General features: G+C 57.8%; 1 protein-coding gene across 1 annotated transcript; it reads left to right on the top strand.

Annotated features, from left to right (window-relative positions):
• Positions 1-4,192: 4,192 nt before the first annotated feature.
• On the top strand, positions 4,193-12,864 carry CA4 (carbonic anhydrase 4). Its single transcript, XM_032428849.1, has 8 exons — positions 4,193-4,459; positions 8,764-8,817; positions 9,634-9,789; positions 10,476-10,621; positions 10,736-10,834; positions 11,130-11,196; positions 11,337-11,503; positions 12,551-12,864. Exons 1-8 carry the CDS (start codon positions 4,402-4,404, stop codon positions 12,743-12,745), a joined length of 942 nt encoding a protein of 313 aa, XP_032284740.1. The 5' UTR covers positions 4,193-4,401; the 3' UTR covers positions 12,746-12,864.
• The last annotated feature ends 259 nt before the right edge of the window (positions 12,865-13,123 follow it).

Genomic DNA, 13,123 nt, shown 5'->3' with positions numbered 1-13,123 from the left:
TCAAAATATTCTACAATGAGTAAGTATTATCTGGATAATCAGAGAAAAAGAAGTTAACACACACACACACACACACACACACACCCCTGAAAGAGCCTGTTCTCCTCATGTGGCCGCATCATGAATTGAGGAGGGAATGTCCCCTTTCCCCCAAGGCTGCCTTTTTCTCCCCACCTGGTTCCACCCTCATCATCCTCTTCGGAGGTTCTACTGTCATGGATACACTTGGAAAATCCAAAGCAGCTCTGATCTCAGCCTCCTGCTGGTGTGAGCCTGGATTCCTGTGGTTGAGACACAGAGGAGAGGGGGACAGCCCTGGGGGAGTTTTCCTGAACTCTCTGCAGGGCAGGAACAGAACATATGTCATCTCCACTGCTGGATCATTCCCCATGCTTCTTACTGCTGTTATTATTTCAAAATGTCAGGGGCAGAAGTTTCCACCAACCCTTCCACTAAGGAGGCCCCTATCCTGCCCCCATGAGAGCTTCCAACTCTTTCTGCCCCACCCCCACTCTCCCCCAGGATTCTCCCTATAGACCAGAGAAATAGGGTAGGCGTGAAGATGAGGGAAGAAGAACTGCAGCTTTCGCAGATGCTAGCAGGAAAGGAGCTTTCTTGTCTCTGCTAGAATATGGCAGAGATCCAGTTTGGGGAGTGGTGGAGAGGAGAGTATTGATTAAACCTTCTGCCTATGGATTTCATCTTAACTTCCAGGGACACAAACCTGGAGTCTCTGCAAACATTTCCTTGAATTATCTGCTAATCCGAGGAGGCCCTGAGGGTGCAGAAAGCAATGGGAGATGGAGGCTGGGGGTCTCCATGGGAGGGAGGTGTGTGTGTGTTTGAGGGAGGGGGGTGAAATGGCATGGAAAGAGTATGAGGAGGGAAGCAGGAGACCCAGGTTCAAACCTCAGCTCTGCTCTCTCTTTGATGGGCAACTTAGGTGAGTTCCTGCTCTCTCTGAGCCTCAGCTTCCTCTTTTGTGACTCAAAGTAGTAATTAAGGATCCCTGTCCCTTTCTAGGGCCGAGGGACCCTCTCTGAAGAGGTTTCCTGACCTAGAAAATCAGGCTTTTGAGATCTACCCCCTCATCAAAGGAAGTATCAGTCCAAACTTCTAACCCCAACAAACAGGTCCTATCCATCTGATGCCAAATACCTCCCCAATTCTGTCTCTCAGCACCCTTACCTCTCACTTGGTGACTATCCACCCCACTCTATGCCTCTTCTCATTCTGTTCCCTCTGGCTGGATTTCCCTTCCCTTTTCTGGTTAACATCTACTTGTCTTCTAATACTCAGCGTGGATCTCATCTCCTCCAGGAAGCCTTCTCCAATTCTCCACTCCCTGGCTGGGTGAGGCACCACTCCTCTGGGCTCCTATGCAATCAAGGGCATGTGCCGTTTTTGCCCTTAATGGCTAGTAATTAGAGCTGAGGTTTACTGAGCACTTACTGAGTGCCTAGACCTCTACCAGGCTCTTCACTTAGCATCACATAGTTGGAGTCTAGCCATACCATGTGAGGGAGGTGCTGTCTTTATCCCCATTTTCCTGATCAGGACATTGAGCCTGAGGGAGGTAAAAGGTGAGTGGTGGGGTTAGGATGTGAACCCAGAGCAGTGTTGCTCCAAAGCGGGTTCTAAGCTTCTGCCTCATACTCTGTCAGCCCACCTTGCCGCCTGAACACAGGTGCCACGGGTTTCTGTTTAGGGGTACGTGCTCAGCCTTCCTCTGACCGATGTGCACCGGGAACCACCTCACACCAGACGGTGCCATGGGGGTGAGCATCCCCAGAGGGTGAGAGCCGTGATTCATCTCTGCGACAACCACGGCTCAGGGAGGTACCCAGGAGCCGTGAGGCGCGTTGTGAAAGACTGGGCTGGGCAGGCACTCGTTCACAGCTGGTTCTCAGGGAACTGTTCATTGGCACAGGGCAGGGATGACCATCCCCACTTTATAGACGAGGAAATTGCAATCAGAGAGGAGTAGGAAAGTTGCCCAAGGCCAAGCCTGGGTTAGAGAAAGCGCAGAGACTTGAATGCAGGATACTTGGGGAGCCTGGGCAGAATAAGAGGAAGGAGCCTGCACCAGGGCTGGGGCCAGCGGGCCCGGGATTGGCAGCTTTATGGGCCCTGTAAGTCACTGAGACACGACAGGGCCCATCCCTGCTCTAATGACCCCTGCTTGAATGAGGGCTTTGTCCCCTCCAGGGGAGCGGGGCCCTGAGCCTAGACAGTGACAGGTGACTAGTTTATGGCAAGCCAGGACAGGGGGGCTAGGCTGGGAGATAAGGCTGGGAATGTTAAGCTTAGAAGCGGGGAGCCTCTTGCCCCGTGTAACCTTGGGGAGATGCCATACAGAGCAGGAGCCACACCCCGACGTCCTGCATTGTCCCGTCTACAGCCTCTGTGGTGTCCCTGATGGGGGCACATCCGTGAGGAGGCGCCCATCCTTAACCTCCTCCCATGCGTGCTCCATGCCTCAGAGGGGACACCACACCAGAGCTCGGTTCTCCCCCATCTCGCTGGCCCCCGCATGCTAGGGGGGCACACTCGCAGGTGTGGAGCAGGGTTACCTAGGGGGCAGCTCCCCCCAGCACATTCTTCTCCCCTGGGAGGCCCCAAAGGGATGGACTTTGAAGTGGGTCCGAAGGTCACTGATCAGTAGCCCCCTAGCCCCACCAAAGGTTTTCAATCTCTCCTGCCAGTCAGGGGGCTGGCCTGGGGGTCACACGGACCCCCTGAAGTACATTTCATTCCCAGGAATAGGGTTCCTCCCCACTCCATTCCCCAGTCCCGAGAGATATTTTTATAGCCCTGTGGACATAAATCCACTCCCCAGAAAAGGCCCTAGGGTGTGGAATCCCTCCCCTGACTGCCACAGCCTCAGCTGCTGATTAAATTCAAAAGCAGTGTAGACAATAGAGCCCTAAACCCGATGTGGACGCCCCCTCCCCTCTCCGAAGGATCAAAGCTGCTCCTTGAGGCTGTGATCCTGGGCCAGGAGGTGTGTGTGTGTGTGGGGTGGTGGTGGTGGTTAGAGCCAGGACTCTGACCAAGGAGGAAGCCCCTTTGCCTGGAGAGTTCTAGGAGAGGCAATCCCTCTTCAGAGGTCCCTAGCCTAGGTTCAAAGGCCGGTGGGAGCAGAAAGGTTGGCAGCGGATGGGGAAGCGACTAGACCAGAAAACAGGGGCTTCCTGTTGATGAAGGGGGCCCAGGCCCACTGCCTGGTTCCCTGTCCCTCTTCCCTACCCAAGACTGAGCTTTCCAAACCCCCACGGAAGCCCCCACCCGATGTGGGACGCAGAGTACCTAGAAAGAGTCTAGAGGCTCTGCAGCCGGGAGGGAGGCAGCCGGGAGACGGAGTACCCCTCCTGAGACCAGAGGCAGCTTCCTCTCTATGACCGCCCTCAGCCCCGTTGTCCCAAATGCTAGGGCGTCCTTCAAGCCCGGACCCCTCTGAAGATCCTGGCAGATGAGAGAACTAGGGGTCCATTCACACCCCTGTCTCTTCTCTTCCCATCTCATCTCAGGGGTCTGGGGGCCTCAAGACAGGAGCCAGCCCCCTCCCTCTGACCCCATAAGCCCCTTGGGATCTATTTCTCAGTTCTGCCCCTCACCAGCCCCCCTCCCCGCTCCCCCCGCTCTGGCCATCACATAAATGCTCACACAGCAATTTAGAGGCGTCTTCACTCTGTTGGAAGAAGGGTCTTTGGTCTGCTTAGAAATTAAGTTTGGAGCAGCCTGGGAGGAAACAGAAAAGAGACCAGATAATCAGGGACCACAGCCTGAGCGAAAAAAGCAAGCCCTCTTTCTGGGGACACCGGATTCAAGAAACACCACCACACATCCCTCAACAGCACCATCCTCGGGAGGCTATCTCTACCCGTCCACTCCAACCCAAGCCTATTCCAAGGCCCCGGCAGACTGGAGGGAGCGAGAGGGCGGCGCCGGGGGTCCAGGCCAAAATGCTCAAAGGCAGGAATCCGGGCACCCACCCTTGTATCGATCAAGTACCTCGCGAGGTCACCACCCCGTTCCCAAACCAGAGACCAGGTGTGAGACGGGGGCGGGCGGCTCTTGCGGGGTGGGGCAGGGCGCTGCCTCCGAGGCGAGAGGAGCGGAGCTGGCGGCGGGGGCGGGGTGGTGGCGGTGCGGGCACGAGGCACAAGGTGGCCCGGCAGGGGGTGGGAGCGCAAGGAGGGGAGCAGATTTCAGCGCAGGGACAGGATGGGAGGAGGGGAGGCTCCGCCAGGGGGAGGAGCCGCTGCCCGCGTCCCGATGTCGGGGCTCCCTCCCGTCGCGGCTCCGCTATAAAACCCGGGGCCGGCATGATCGCGGCACCCCCGGAGGCCTCCTCGGCACGCGACCCCTGGCTCGGCGGCGTCTCGGCTCCTGTGCGGGATGCGGCTGCTGCCCGCGCTCCTGGCCCTCGCCGCCGCCCGGCCCTCGGCCAGCGCAGGTGACCGCGCGGGCTCCCCTCCGGCCCCTGGGCGGGCGCCCCCCGGTGCCCCCAGCCCCAGTGCGCGCGGGGCGCTGGGGCTCGGGCTGTGGGGGCGCCGCAGCGGCCGCGGGGCGGGAGGGCGGACGGGGCGGGCGCGAGGCCCTGGGCGCAGCGGGACGGCCACGTGCGGCGGCGGAGCGCTGTGTGCACGCGTGTGCGCTGCTGCGGGCCTTGCGGGGCTTGCGGGGCGCTCGGCCCGGCGAGCGTGCGAGTCAGTGATGTGGCCGCTTCTCCGACCCGCCTCGACGCGCGCCGCCGTTCTCGCCCTTTCTGGCGTTGCCCGCGCCTTTGGTCCTCAGCCTGTCCCTGGGTCGCTGTCCGTCCCGCCGGGGCTCAGTGCTGAGGGGCTGCCCCCCGCCCAGAGCACCGGAGACCTGGGTTTTCCGCTTCGCACCCTGGGTTCCTTGTCACCAGAGGCTGCCGGGCCCCCTTCCCCTCCCCAGCCCCCAGCGCCCTATTGGGAGCCTGCGGCGGGAGGAGGGGGGGCACGAGGAGACCCGAGGCCCTGGCCGAGCCGGTCTTTCCGGCCAGGGTGATTTTCGTTTAAAGATTAATTATGTGGCCGAGCTCTTAATTATTCGCCTAGGTGGGAGGTGGCAGGGGTTGTGTGTTAATATTTGATAAGGAGCTGAAAGCGCCTCCAACCCCACGGCTGGGCACAGGGGTCCAGGGAGGCATTTTTCTGCGGCCCCACAGGGGACCACCTCCTCTGCAGGAAGCCCTCATCCGCCAGTCCCCGGCTCAGCTACCCCTCCGATGGTCCCCCGTTCGGGTCCAGCTGGCCAAACTTCCTCTCCAAAGCTAGATGCTCCTTTCTTGGAGTCGTGGAGTGAGGGGTGAGGGTGCCCTCGGCAGCAGAGAAGGAGAGGGGCTTTTGCAGGAATGTGCCCTTTGCAGGAAAGATTTAGCTCTGTGTGTGTGTGTGTGTGTGTGTGTGTGTGTGTGTGGTGGAGGGGATGAGGGGAATCTTGCAGAAACTACTGGCTTCTTCCTAGGAGAGGAGGAAGGAGAAAAGAGCAAAGCCGGGATGTGAAAAAATTTATATGTAACCATGGAGTTTGAAACCTACCTAAGGGGCTGGGCTCAGTAGAAAGAGAAAAGAGAAACACTTTGCAATTAATTCTGTTACTTTGTAGCTGTGTGGCCCTGGGTAAGTCACTTCACCTCAGTTTTCTCACAATATAGAGATAATTCTGACTTCAGGTGTTTTAAGGATTCAGGTGAGCTAGTGGGTGTAAGTGCTTCGTGCGGTACCTGAGTGGCGTGTGGCAGACCCCCCCATGCGTGATGGCGTCATGGCTCTACCACCGGCCTGGGGCCAGCCAGCCAGGAATCTAGCTCAGCTGCCCCCTCCTACAAGCTGTGCTCCCCTTAAGCTCTGGGGCTTTCTGACTGGAAACCGTCTTGGGGCCTGTCTTCCTCTACCCATTTCATCCCCTGGGACACTTGAGGCTGGAGAGTGACCAGGATACACATCAGATGACCCAGAGCATGTGCTGCCATGGAGGGAGGAGGAGGGGAGAGGATCCTAGGTGTCTTTGGGGCCCCAGAACCCTGGCCGGGAGTTGCTGAGACTTTGCCAGGAAATAGTTGGGTTTTGCTGAGCTGGTTTCCAGGATTCCTTCTTCCCCACAGAGGGGATGGGTAGAGTGAGCAAGGTCCGTCAGAGAGAACTTCTTGAGTCGACTCTAAAGAAAGGGGAAGGGGGGGCAAGTCAAGGGTGGGGGACAGTGGCTGGGTGATTGGTGATGGTTGATGACTGCATCCCTGGTCCGGGCGGGTCACCTAGGTAGAACCTGGAGCTTGGAGCCGAGATCTGTCTGTGGGGAGCCCCTCTCCTTCCCAGGCCCTCTGGAGATGGACTGAGGCAGCAGGCTTGTCATTATTTGCAAGGGCAGCCCTCTCATGAATGACTACAGGAACCTGAGCTGGTTTATAACCCTGCCACCTCAGCCCATGGACATAGACCTGACCCCTGGCCTCATCAACACTGTTTTCCTGGCTCTTACCTCCCGAAGAGGGTAGTTACAAGAGCATTCAGCCACATGGGTCGAAAGTCTCCATGATTAAGATAGTGGATCAAAGGTCACCATTACAAAACAAGGAGCTGTCGCCAGAGTCAGGGAAGAGCACGTTCCTGAGAATGGCTCAGCCTGAACCAGATGGGCCCTGGGGAGGCTGAGAGAAGGGTCCGCCCTTCCTCAGGACTCTGGCTTCAGCAAGGCTTCCCCTGGAAGAGTTTCCATTGGGGCTTCCAGTCAACCTTGGAGGCCCCTTCTGCCTTCAGGACCTTTGAGAGGGGAGGACACAGGTGAATTACAACAAGGAGCCTTTCACGGTTACAAGTGAGCTCCATCCGTCTCCTCAGACCCTGACCACAGTCCCGGGCTGTTCGGTAGCAGTTCGTTCTGCCTGAGGTAGAATGGAGGGCTCAGCAAAGTTAATGAACTCTCCTGTAGAGAGGAAGCAAGAGCCAGAGCCAGGACTGAGCCAGGACTGAGCCAGGTGAGCAGGCTCCAACTTCCCAGCTCTGGCCACCTGCAGAGAGGGGCCTCTGCCCCTTGCAGAGTTGACCCACATGGGGGTTCCTGGGATGCGGAAATTCCCCTCGGTGGGGGGGGTGGGGGGAACGGATGGAAGACGTGGGGAGGACACTGCAGGAACTGGCAGATTCTGAAAGCAGTCGGACTGGCATGGCAGGCAGCCGGTGAAGCCCCGGACCCAGAGCTGGCAAACGCAAAGCCCTAGCTGGTTCTGAGGGGCCTGGAGCGAGAAGGTGCTCCATTTTCTGGGGATGCTCACTCTCCTGGCCTGGAGCCCCTTGTCCCCTCCCCTACCGAGAACCTGACCTCCTCCTGGCTCCTGCCCGACCCTGGCCTCATTCCAGAGACCCCAGGAGAGGTGGGGTGGATGGAGTCAGCCCCAAGAGAAGGGGGCGGAGGTGCTCAGAGCCCTCAGCTCAGGCTGAGTGGGAAGCTGTGCTTTTCTTGGGAATTTTCTCATCCCTGATTTCTTTCCAGCTCACTTCATTTCTCTCCTCTCTGCCCAGCCTGGGCTTTGGCCATCTGCGCACTGATCTGAGGCCAATGGGAGGGAGGCCGGGGAAAGTAAGGACTCACTGGGGACTTTACTATGCTTCTAGGCTGCCTGGACGACTCTACCATCTCTCATTTAATCCTCCCACAGCCCAATGAGGCGGATGCTCTTAGCTCCATTTGACAGATAAGAAAACTGAGGCTCAGGGAGATTAAGGTGACTTGCCCCTAAATGGTCCAGCCAGAATTCCAGCTCTGGATCAAATGTTTTGTCCATCCTACTGCTGCAGCCTTTTTTTTTTTTTTTTTTTTAATCAATAGACTATAATTATAGAGCAGTTTTAGGTTTACAGAAAAACCGAGCAGGAAGCACAGAAGGTTCCAAGGCGCCCTGCCCTGGCAGTTTCCCCTGTTGGGTAATATCTTGCATTTAGTGTAGTATGTTTGCAGTGCAGCCTCTTTTCAGGGATGCTGGTTCTACTGCCCTGAACCAGAGCTGGGATTAGAACCCGAATCTGCTCCCGTGTCCCAGGATTTTGGGGTGGTGGGACAGGGGAAAAGGCTTGACTGCCTTCCCTGGTGGGCTGTGAGAGTTTAGTCCAGAATGGGTCTTAATCACACAAGAGCATGTGTTCCAGGGAAGGGCTAGTCTAATCTCCATCATCCCGGATCAAGTCTGGGAAGGCAGCCAAGCTGAACTTGGCTCTATTGTCCCAGGAGGGGAGACTGGGCCTGAATCTCTTCCTGTCCTCTCGCCAGAACCTCCCTTCCAGGTTTGGGGTGGGAGATACAAGGGAGGAGGAGGAGGCTGAAAGCAACTGCAAGGCCAGCCCAGGGGTAGCGGTGAGGGCCTCAGAGGACCTCCCAAGGCCCCTCAACAGTGGGTGTTTAGCCTGAGGACCAGTGCCCTGGGCACGATGACCAGTTGATCAGCCATGGGTCACCTGGGGCCTGGCTGCTTCTACCACTTCTCTCCCCATCCCTATATTTTCTCAAGTCTCCTTCCTTTGGGCCTCTGTCCCAGACTCCAGGAATGCTCTACCCCAACCCAAGGGGGTCTCTGATTCCAGGGATATTCCTAGTGTCTGACCCACTGTGTACACACACACACACACACACACACACACAGAGTGTTGCTTATGTGCACACAGCTCAGCTCTATTCCCAGACACGTGTGTGCACAAATCCGCCGACACAGGCCTCACAGGCTTCCTCTCTCTACTCCAGGGTCACACTGGTGCTACGAGGTTCAAGCCAAGGCCTCCAACTATACTTGCTTGGGTGAGTACAGCAAGTCCTGGGGACAGGCTTTTCTGCGTGGTGGGGACTGCCCAAGTCAGAATGAAAACCCAGGGAGGGTGGGAAGGATAAGAGTAATGATGGTCCCCCAGTCAGATATCAGTTCTTCAAACACACACACACACACACACACACACGCGCACGCACACGTGTACACACACACACACAGTCCTGGTGTTCAGAGGACAGGGAAGGTAGAGTGACCCGAGTCTTCCCTGGCATCTCCTGTCATTGTCACTAAGAGGGGAAGTGCTCTAACAAACAAATCAGCAGTAGCATCAGATATAGAGACACATTTTACTTTTTTTTTTAAGTAGGCTCCCTGCCCAACCTGGGGCTTGAACTCACAACCCTGAGATCGAGAGTCACATGCTCCACCAACTGAGCCAGCTGGGCGCCCCGCATTGGGCTCTTATAACAAAATAAAGAGTTGGTTCTATTCTAGTGACACCTCTTCGGGTGGACCTGGGAGGTTGTCCTTAGCATTTATTTTTCAACCATTGATCCATTTCCCTGCAGTCTGCTGTCCTGCTGCCTACGCCCTGTTTCAGTGACTGAACAGTGTTGCCCCCTCCCCAAGCCCCAACCACCTGTGTTTAGGGAATCAGCATCCTCCAGGGTCTCCTTCCCCGCTTCCAAGCCCTCAGATAATGTTTACTGTTAGTCAGCTTGTCCTTTCCTAGGTCCCCTTCCAGGGGATTCCACTCACAGCTTCCAAGCACTCCCTCCTTCCCCTCCTTGAACTTGAGGAGGTGCCATGTGCCCCTGACTCTCAGCCGACCCCTCCTCCCTGCTCAGGGCCTAGCCAGTGGGGTGAAGACTGCCAGAAGAACCGCCAGTCCCCCATCAACATTGTCACTACAAAGGCACAGGTAGACCCAGACCTGGGACCCTTCTCCTTCTCTGGCTATGACAAGAAGCAAAAATGGAAAGTCCAGAACAATGGGCATTCAGGTGGGTCTCGGGCAGGTGGAAGGGGGGACCTGGGCAGGCAGGGGCTGGGGGGCTCCTCCAGGTCCACCTTTGCTGCAGAGGGGCTGCAAAGCCCAGGGGTCGGGGGGTAGGGGAAACAGGCCGGGCTTTGGAAGGGAAGGAGCACTTCACAGTATCTTCAGTACTTTCATCAGGGCAGTCTGGGTGGAGGAGGGGCAGGCAGCGTTCTAGGAAGAGGGAACGATATGGCAAAGGCGCAGAGGTGTGAAGTGGCTTGGGGTGTTCAGAAAATCGTGTGTGGCGCCGTGTGCATGGAGGCAGAGAGCGGAACTAGGACGGGCCAGAGTCAGGCCAGGAGCAGCTGAACTGGGCCCAGGCGCAGGTCACCTGGGGGCTGAGGAGGTTGGACACTGAGAAGGCCCCAGCACCAGGGAGGGGCTTGAAGCAGGGGAGGGACTGGGCTGAGGTGCATGTTTGGGGCAGCGGGGGTGTGCAGAGGGAGAGGCAGGCTGGGGCAGGGGCGGGAGGCAGCGCGTGGCCAGCGACAGGTCTGGGCTGTACCACCTGTCTGATCCCATCCTGTCCCTGCGGGGCCCAGGAGTGTAGCCTGTGAAGGGTGGGGGGCAGTAGAGAAGGTTCTGTGTGGGTGGGCTGGGAGGGGCTGGGGAGGTGGGTGCGAGGACTCAGCCCCCTCTTGTGCCCTCCAGTGATGGTGTTGCTGGAGGGCAAGGCTTCCATCACTGGAGGAGGACTGAGTGCCCAGTACCGGGCCACACAGCTGCACCTGCACTGGTCCGAGGTGCTGGATGGGGGCTCAGAGCACACCATCGATGGGGGTCGCTTTGCCATGGAGGTGAGGGCCCTTTTCCAGGGCAGTGCATGGCTGGGCTCTGGGTGGACCTGCCTTGGGCAAGAAGGGTGCTCCAGCCCCCTCACAGGTCCTCTCTCCATTCCCCTCCCCCACCAGATGCACATAGTACATGAGAAAGAGAAGGGGACATCGAGGAACGAGAAAGAGGCCCAGGATTCCAAAGATGAGATTGCAGTGCTGGCCTTCCTGGTGGAGGTGGGACCCTCATCCCCCAGGGGCTGAGAAGCTGCTTCTTAGGATCCAGAGATCCGGGATTCCAGCAAGGCGGGGGGGGGGGGGGGGGGGGGGGGGGGGGCGGGGGGGGCTGGGGGCCCCGACTTCCCCTCTGTTTCTCAGCAGCTTGTATACCCCCAGGTGGGGAGGCCAGAGCCTCTCAGGGCCTCAGTCCCAGAAGCTGCCTGCCCTCCCCACCCCAGACCAGGAGAATGGACTGGTCGTCAGCACTGGCTCTCCACAGGTCCCTCTCAAGCCCCCTCCCCTTCTGTTCCAGGTCAGATCTGAGGAGAATGATGGCTTCCAGCCCCTGGTGGAGGCGCTGTCTTATGTCCCCAGACCCCGTGAGTGGCTGGGGGGAGGGGAGGGAAGGAGACTTCTTCCTACAGAGGAAGGGCCGGGGTGATGCGGTGGCCGGGGCTCTCAGGGATCCCCTGCTTCCCCCGCCAATCGACGGTGTCCTCTGTACCTACCTCTGCCCCAGAGATGAACACCATGATGAAAGAGAGCATCAGCCTGTTCGACCTGCTCCCCAAGAAGGAGAAACTGAGGCATTACTACCGCTACCTGGGCTCACTTACCACTCCAGGCTGCCAAGAGACGGTTGTCTGGACCGTGTTCCAGGAACGCATTCAGCTCCACAGGGATCAGGTACATAGGGCCCCAGCCAAGGGTGCGGCCTCCCACCGCCCAGTTCCTCAGAAACCATCCCTCTGGATCCTCACGGAGGCCCCCTGGGCTGGGGTGGGGATGGGGCACCCCAGGGAGCTGAGGTCCTGTTGGTTGAATCCATAGACCCTCCCTGGGGCAGACAAACAAGAAAGCTCTCGCCTATCCCGTCCCTGGCTTGAGGGCTTTGGGGGGAGGCTGTGGCAGGAGCAGTCAGAAAAGGCCTCCATGCTGCCCCCTGCAGGTAGGTGGGAGTTGTCCAGCTGAGGGCAGGGAGCTGGTGTCCTGGGGGGGGAGGAGGGGTCAGCAAGGGGGAGGGTCCGGGGCTGGCCAGGAGCAGCAGAGAGAGGGGCCGTGCAGCCACAGTAGGAGAACAGTCCATTCATTCAACAAGGGTACTCGAGGCCTTACGACCACTAGGCTCCAGGGATACAGCCGTGAACCCAAGGGCCCAGATCCCTGCTCCAGGGATACTTTTACTGCCGAACGGTGCCTCTCAAACGGTGGTCCTTGGTCCAGTGGCATCAACATGCTAGACATTTCATTTCTCGGAACTCACCGCCCCCACCCCGTCCTACTGAATCAGAAACTCCGGGGGTGGGGCCTGGCAATGTGGGGCCCAACAAGCACCCCCCCGCCCCGCCCCACCGTGATGCTCACGCGCTCAAGTCTGAGAACCACTGTTCTATAGTAACAGTGATAATACAGCAGTGATCAGTGATTATGGGCCCTCAAAACTGTGAGCTGTGTGTCCACCTGGCTAAGGGAAGCTAATGGGAACTAAGCCCCTACCAGTGCCCAGCACTCTACATCCCTTATTCTTTTCATCTGCACAAAAACCTGAGAGCTAGGGAAAAAAAACAACAACAAAAAACAAAACCAAAACAAAAAGAAACCCGAGAGCTAGGGATTCTGAGCCCCTTTACTAAAGAGGGCTCAGAGAGGCAAGGTGACTGGCCTGGGGTCACACAGCAGGGAGCACAGGTCTGCTCGCTCCTGGCTTCCTGCTGAGCCCGGTCCCTTCCACAGATCCTCACATTCTCCAAGAAGCTGTACTATGATAAGGAGCGGACACTGAGAATGACAGATAACGTCAGGCCCTTGCAGGACCAGGGGCAGCGCCTCGTGTTCAAGTCTCAGGCCCCGGGACAGCTGCTTCCCTTGCCCCTGCCCACCCTGCTGGTCCCCACGCTCACCTGCCTGACGGCTGGCTTCCTCCGATGATCGCTTCCTTCTGGACACTTGACCTCTGCTCTCAGTGTGTAGAGGCCTGGGGCCTCCATTCCTCAGGCTTCCTAGCTTGGATTTTGATGATGATTAAATGGATATATTTTTGGAGAAAACTTTCTCAGGTCTATTTTTAGTTTCCATGACTATCCCTGCCCTGTTCCCCTCAACCCGCCGCCGTTCCAGGGGAGGGGCCTGAAGTCCTGGAGATTTCTTCTGAGCAGGGACCATGAGGCACCCCCTCCCACCTTTGTGAACTCCCTGTCTACACCCCACTTGGAGAGATGCAAAGACAGCTCTGAGTTCCAACACAGAGAAAGCCATAGAAGTTCCAATCCAGCCTCCTCACTGTATAACGGAGGAAGCCGAAGCTCA

Source organism: Phoca vitulina, unplaced genomic scaffold, assembly GCF_004348235.1.
Source record: "Phoca vitulina isolate PV1807 unplaced genomic scaffold, GSC_HSeal_1.0 scaffold40, whole genome shotgun sequence".
NCBI lineage: Eukaryota > Metazoa > Chordata > Mammalia > Carnivora > Phocidae > Phoca > Phoca vitulina.
Note: the sequence above shows the minus strand (reverse complement) of the source record. Positions and strands in the feature narration are given on the sequence as shown.

Excerpts from the sequence above, each read along its gene's own strand:
- CA4 (XM_032428849.1), top strand. The coding sequence starts at position 4,402 with ATGCGGCTGCTGCCCGCGCTCCTGGCCCTCGCCGCCGCCCGGCCCTCG. Across the intron at positions 4,460-8,763 it reads CCGGCCCTCGGCCAGCGCAG|GGTCACACTGGTGCTACGAG; the intron begins GTGACCGCGCGG and ends TCTCTACTCCAG. Across the intron at positions 10,835-11,129 it reads TGCTGGCCTTCCTGGTGGAG|GTCAGATCTGAGGAGAATGA; the intron begins GTGGGACCCTCA and ends CTTCTGTTCCAG.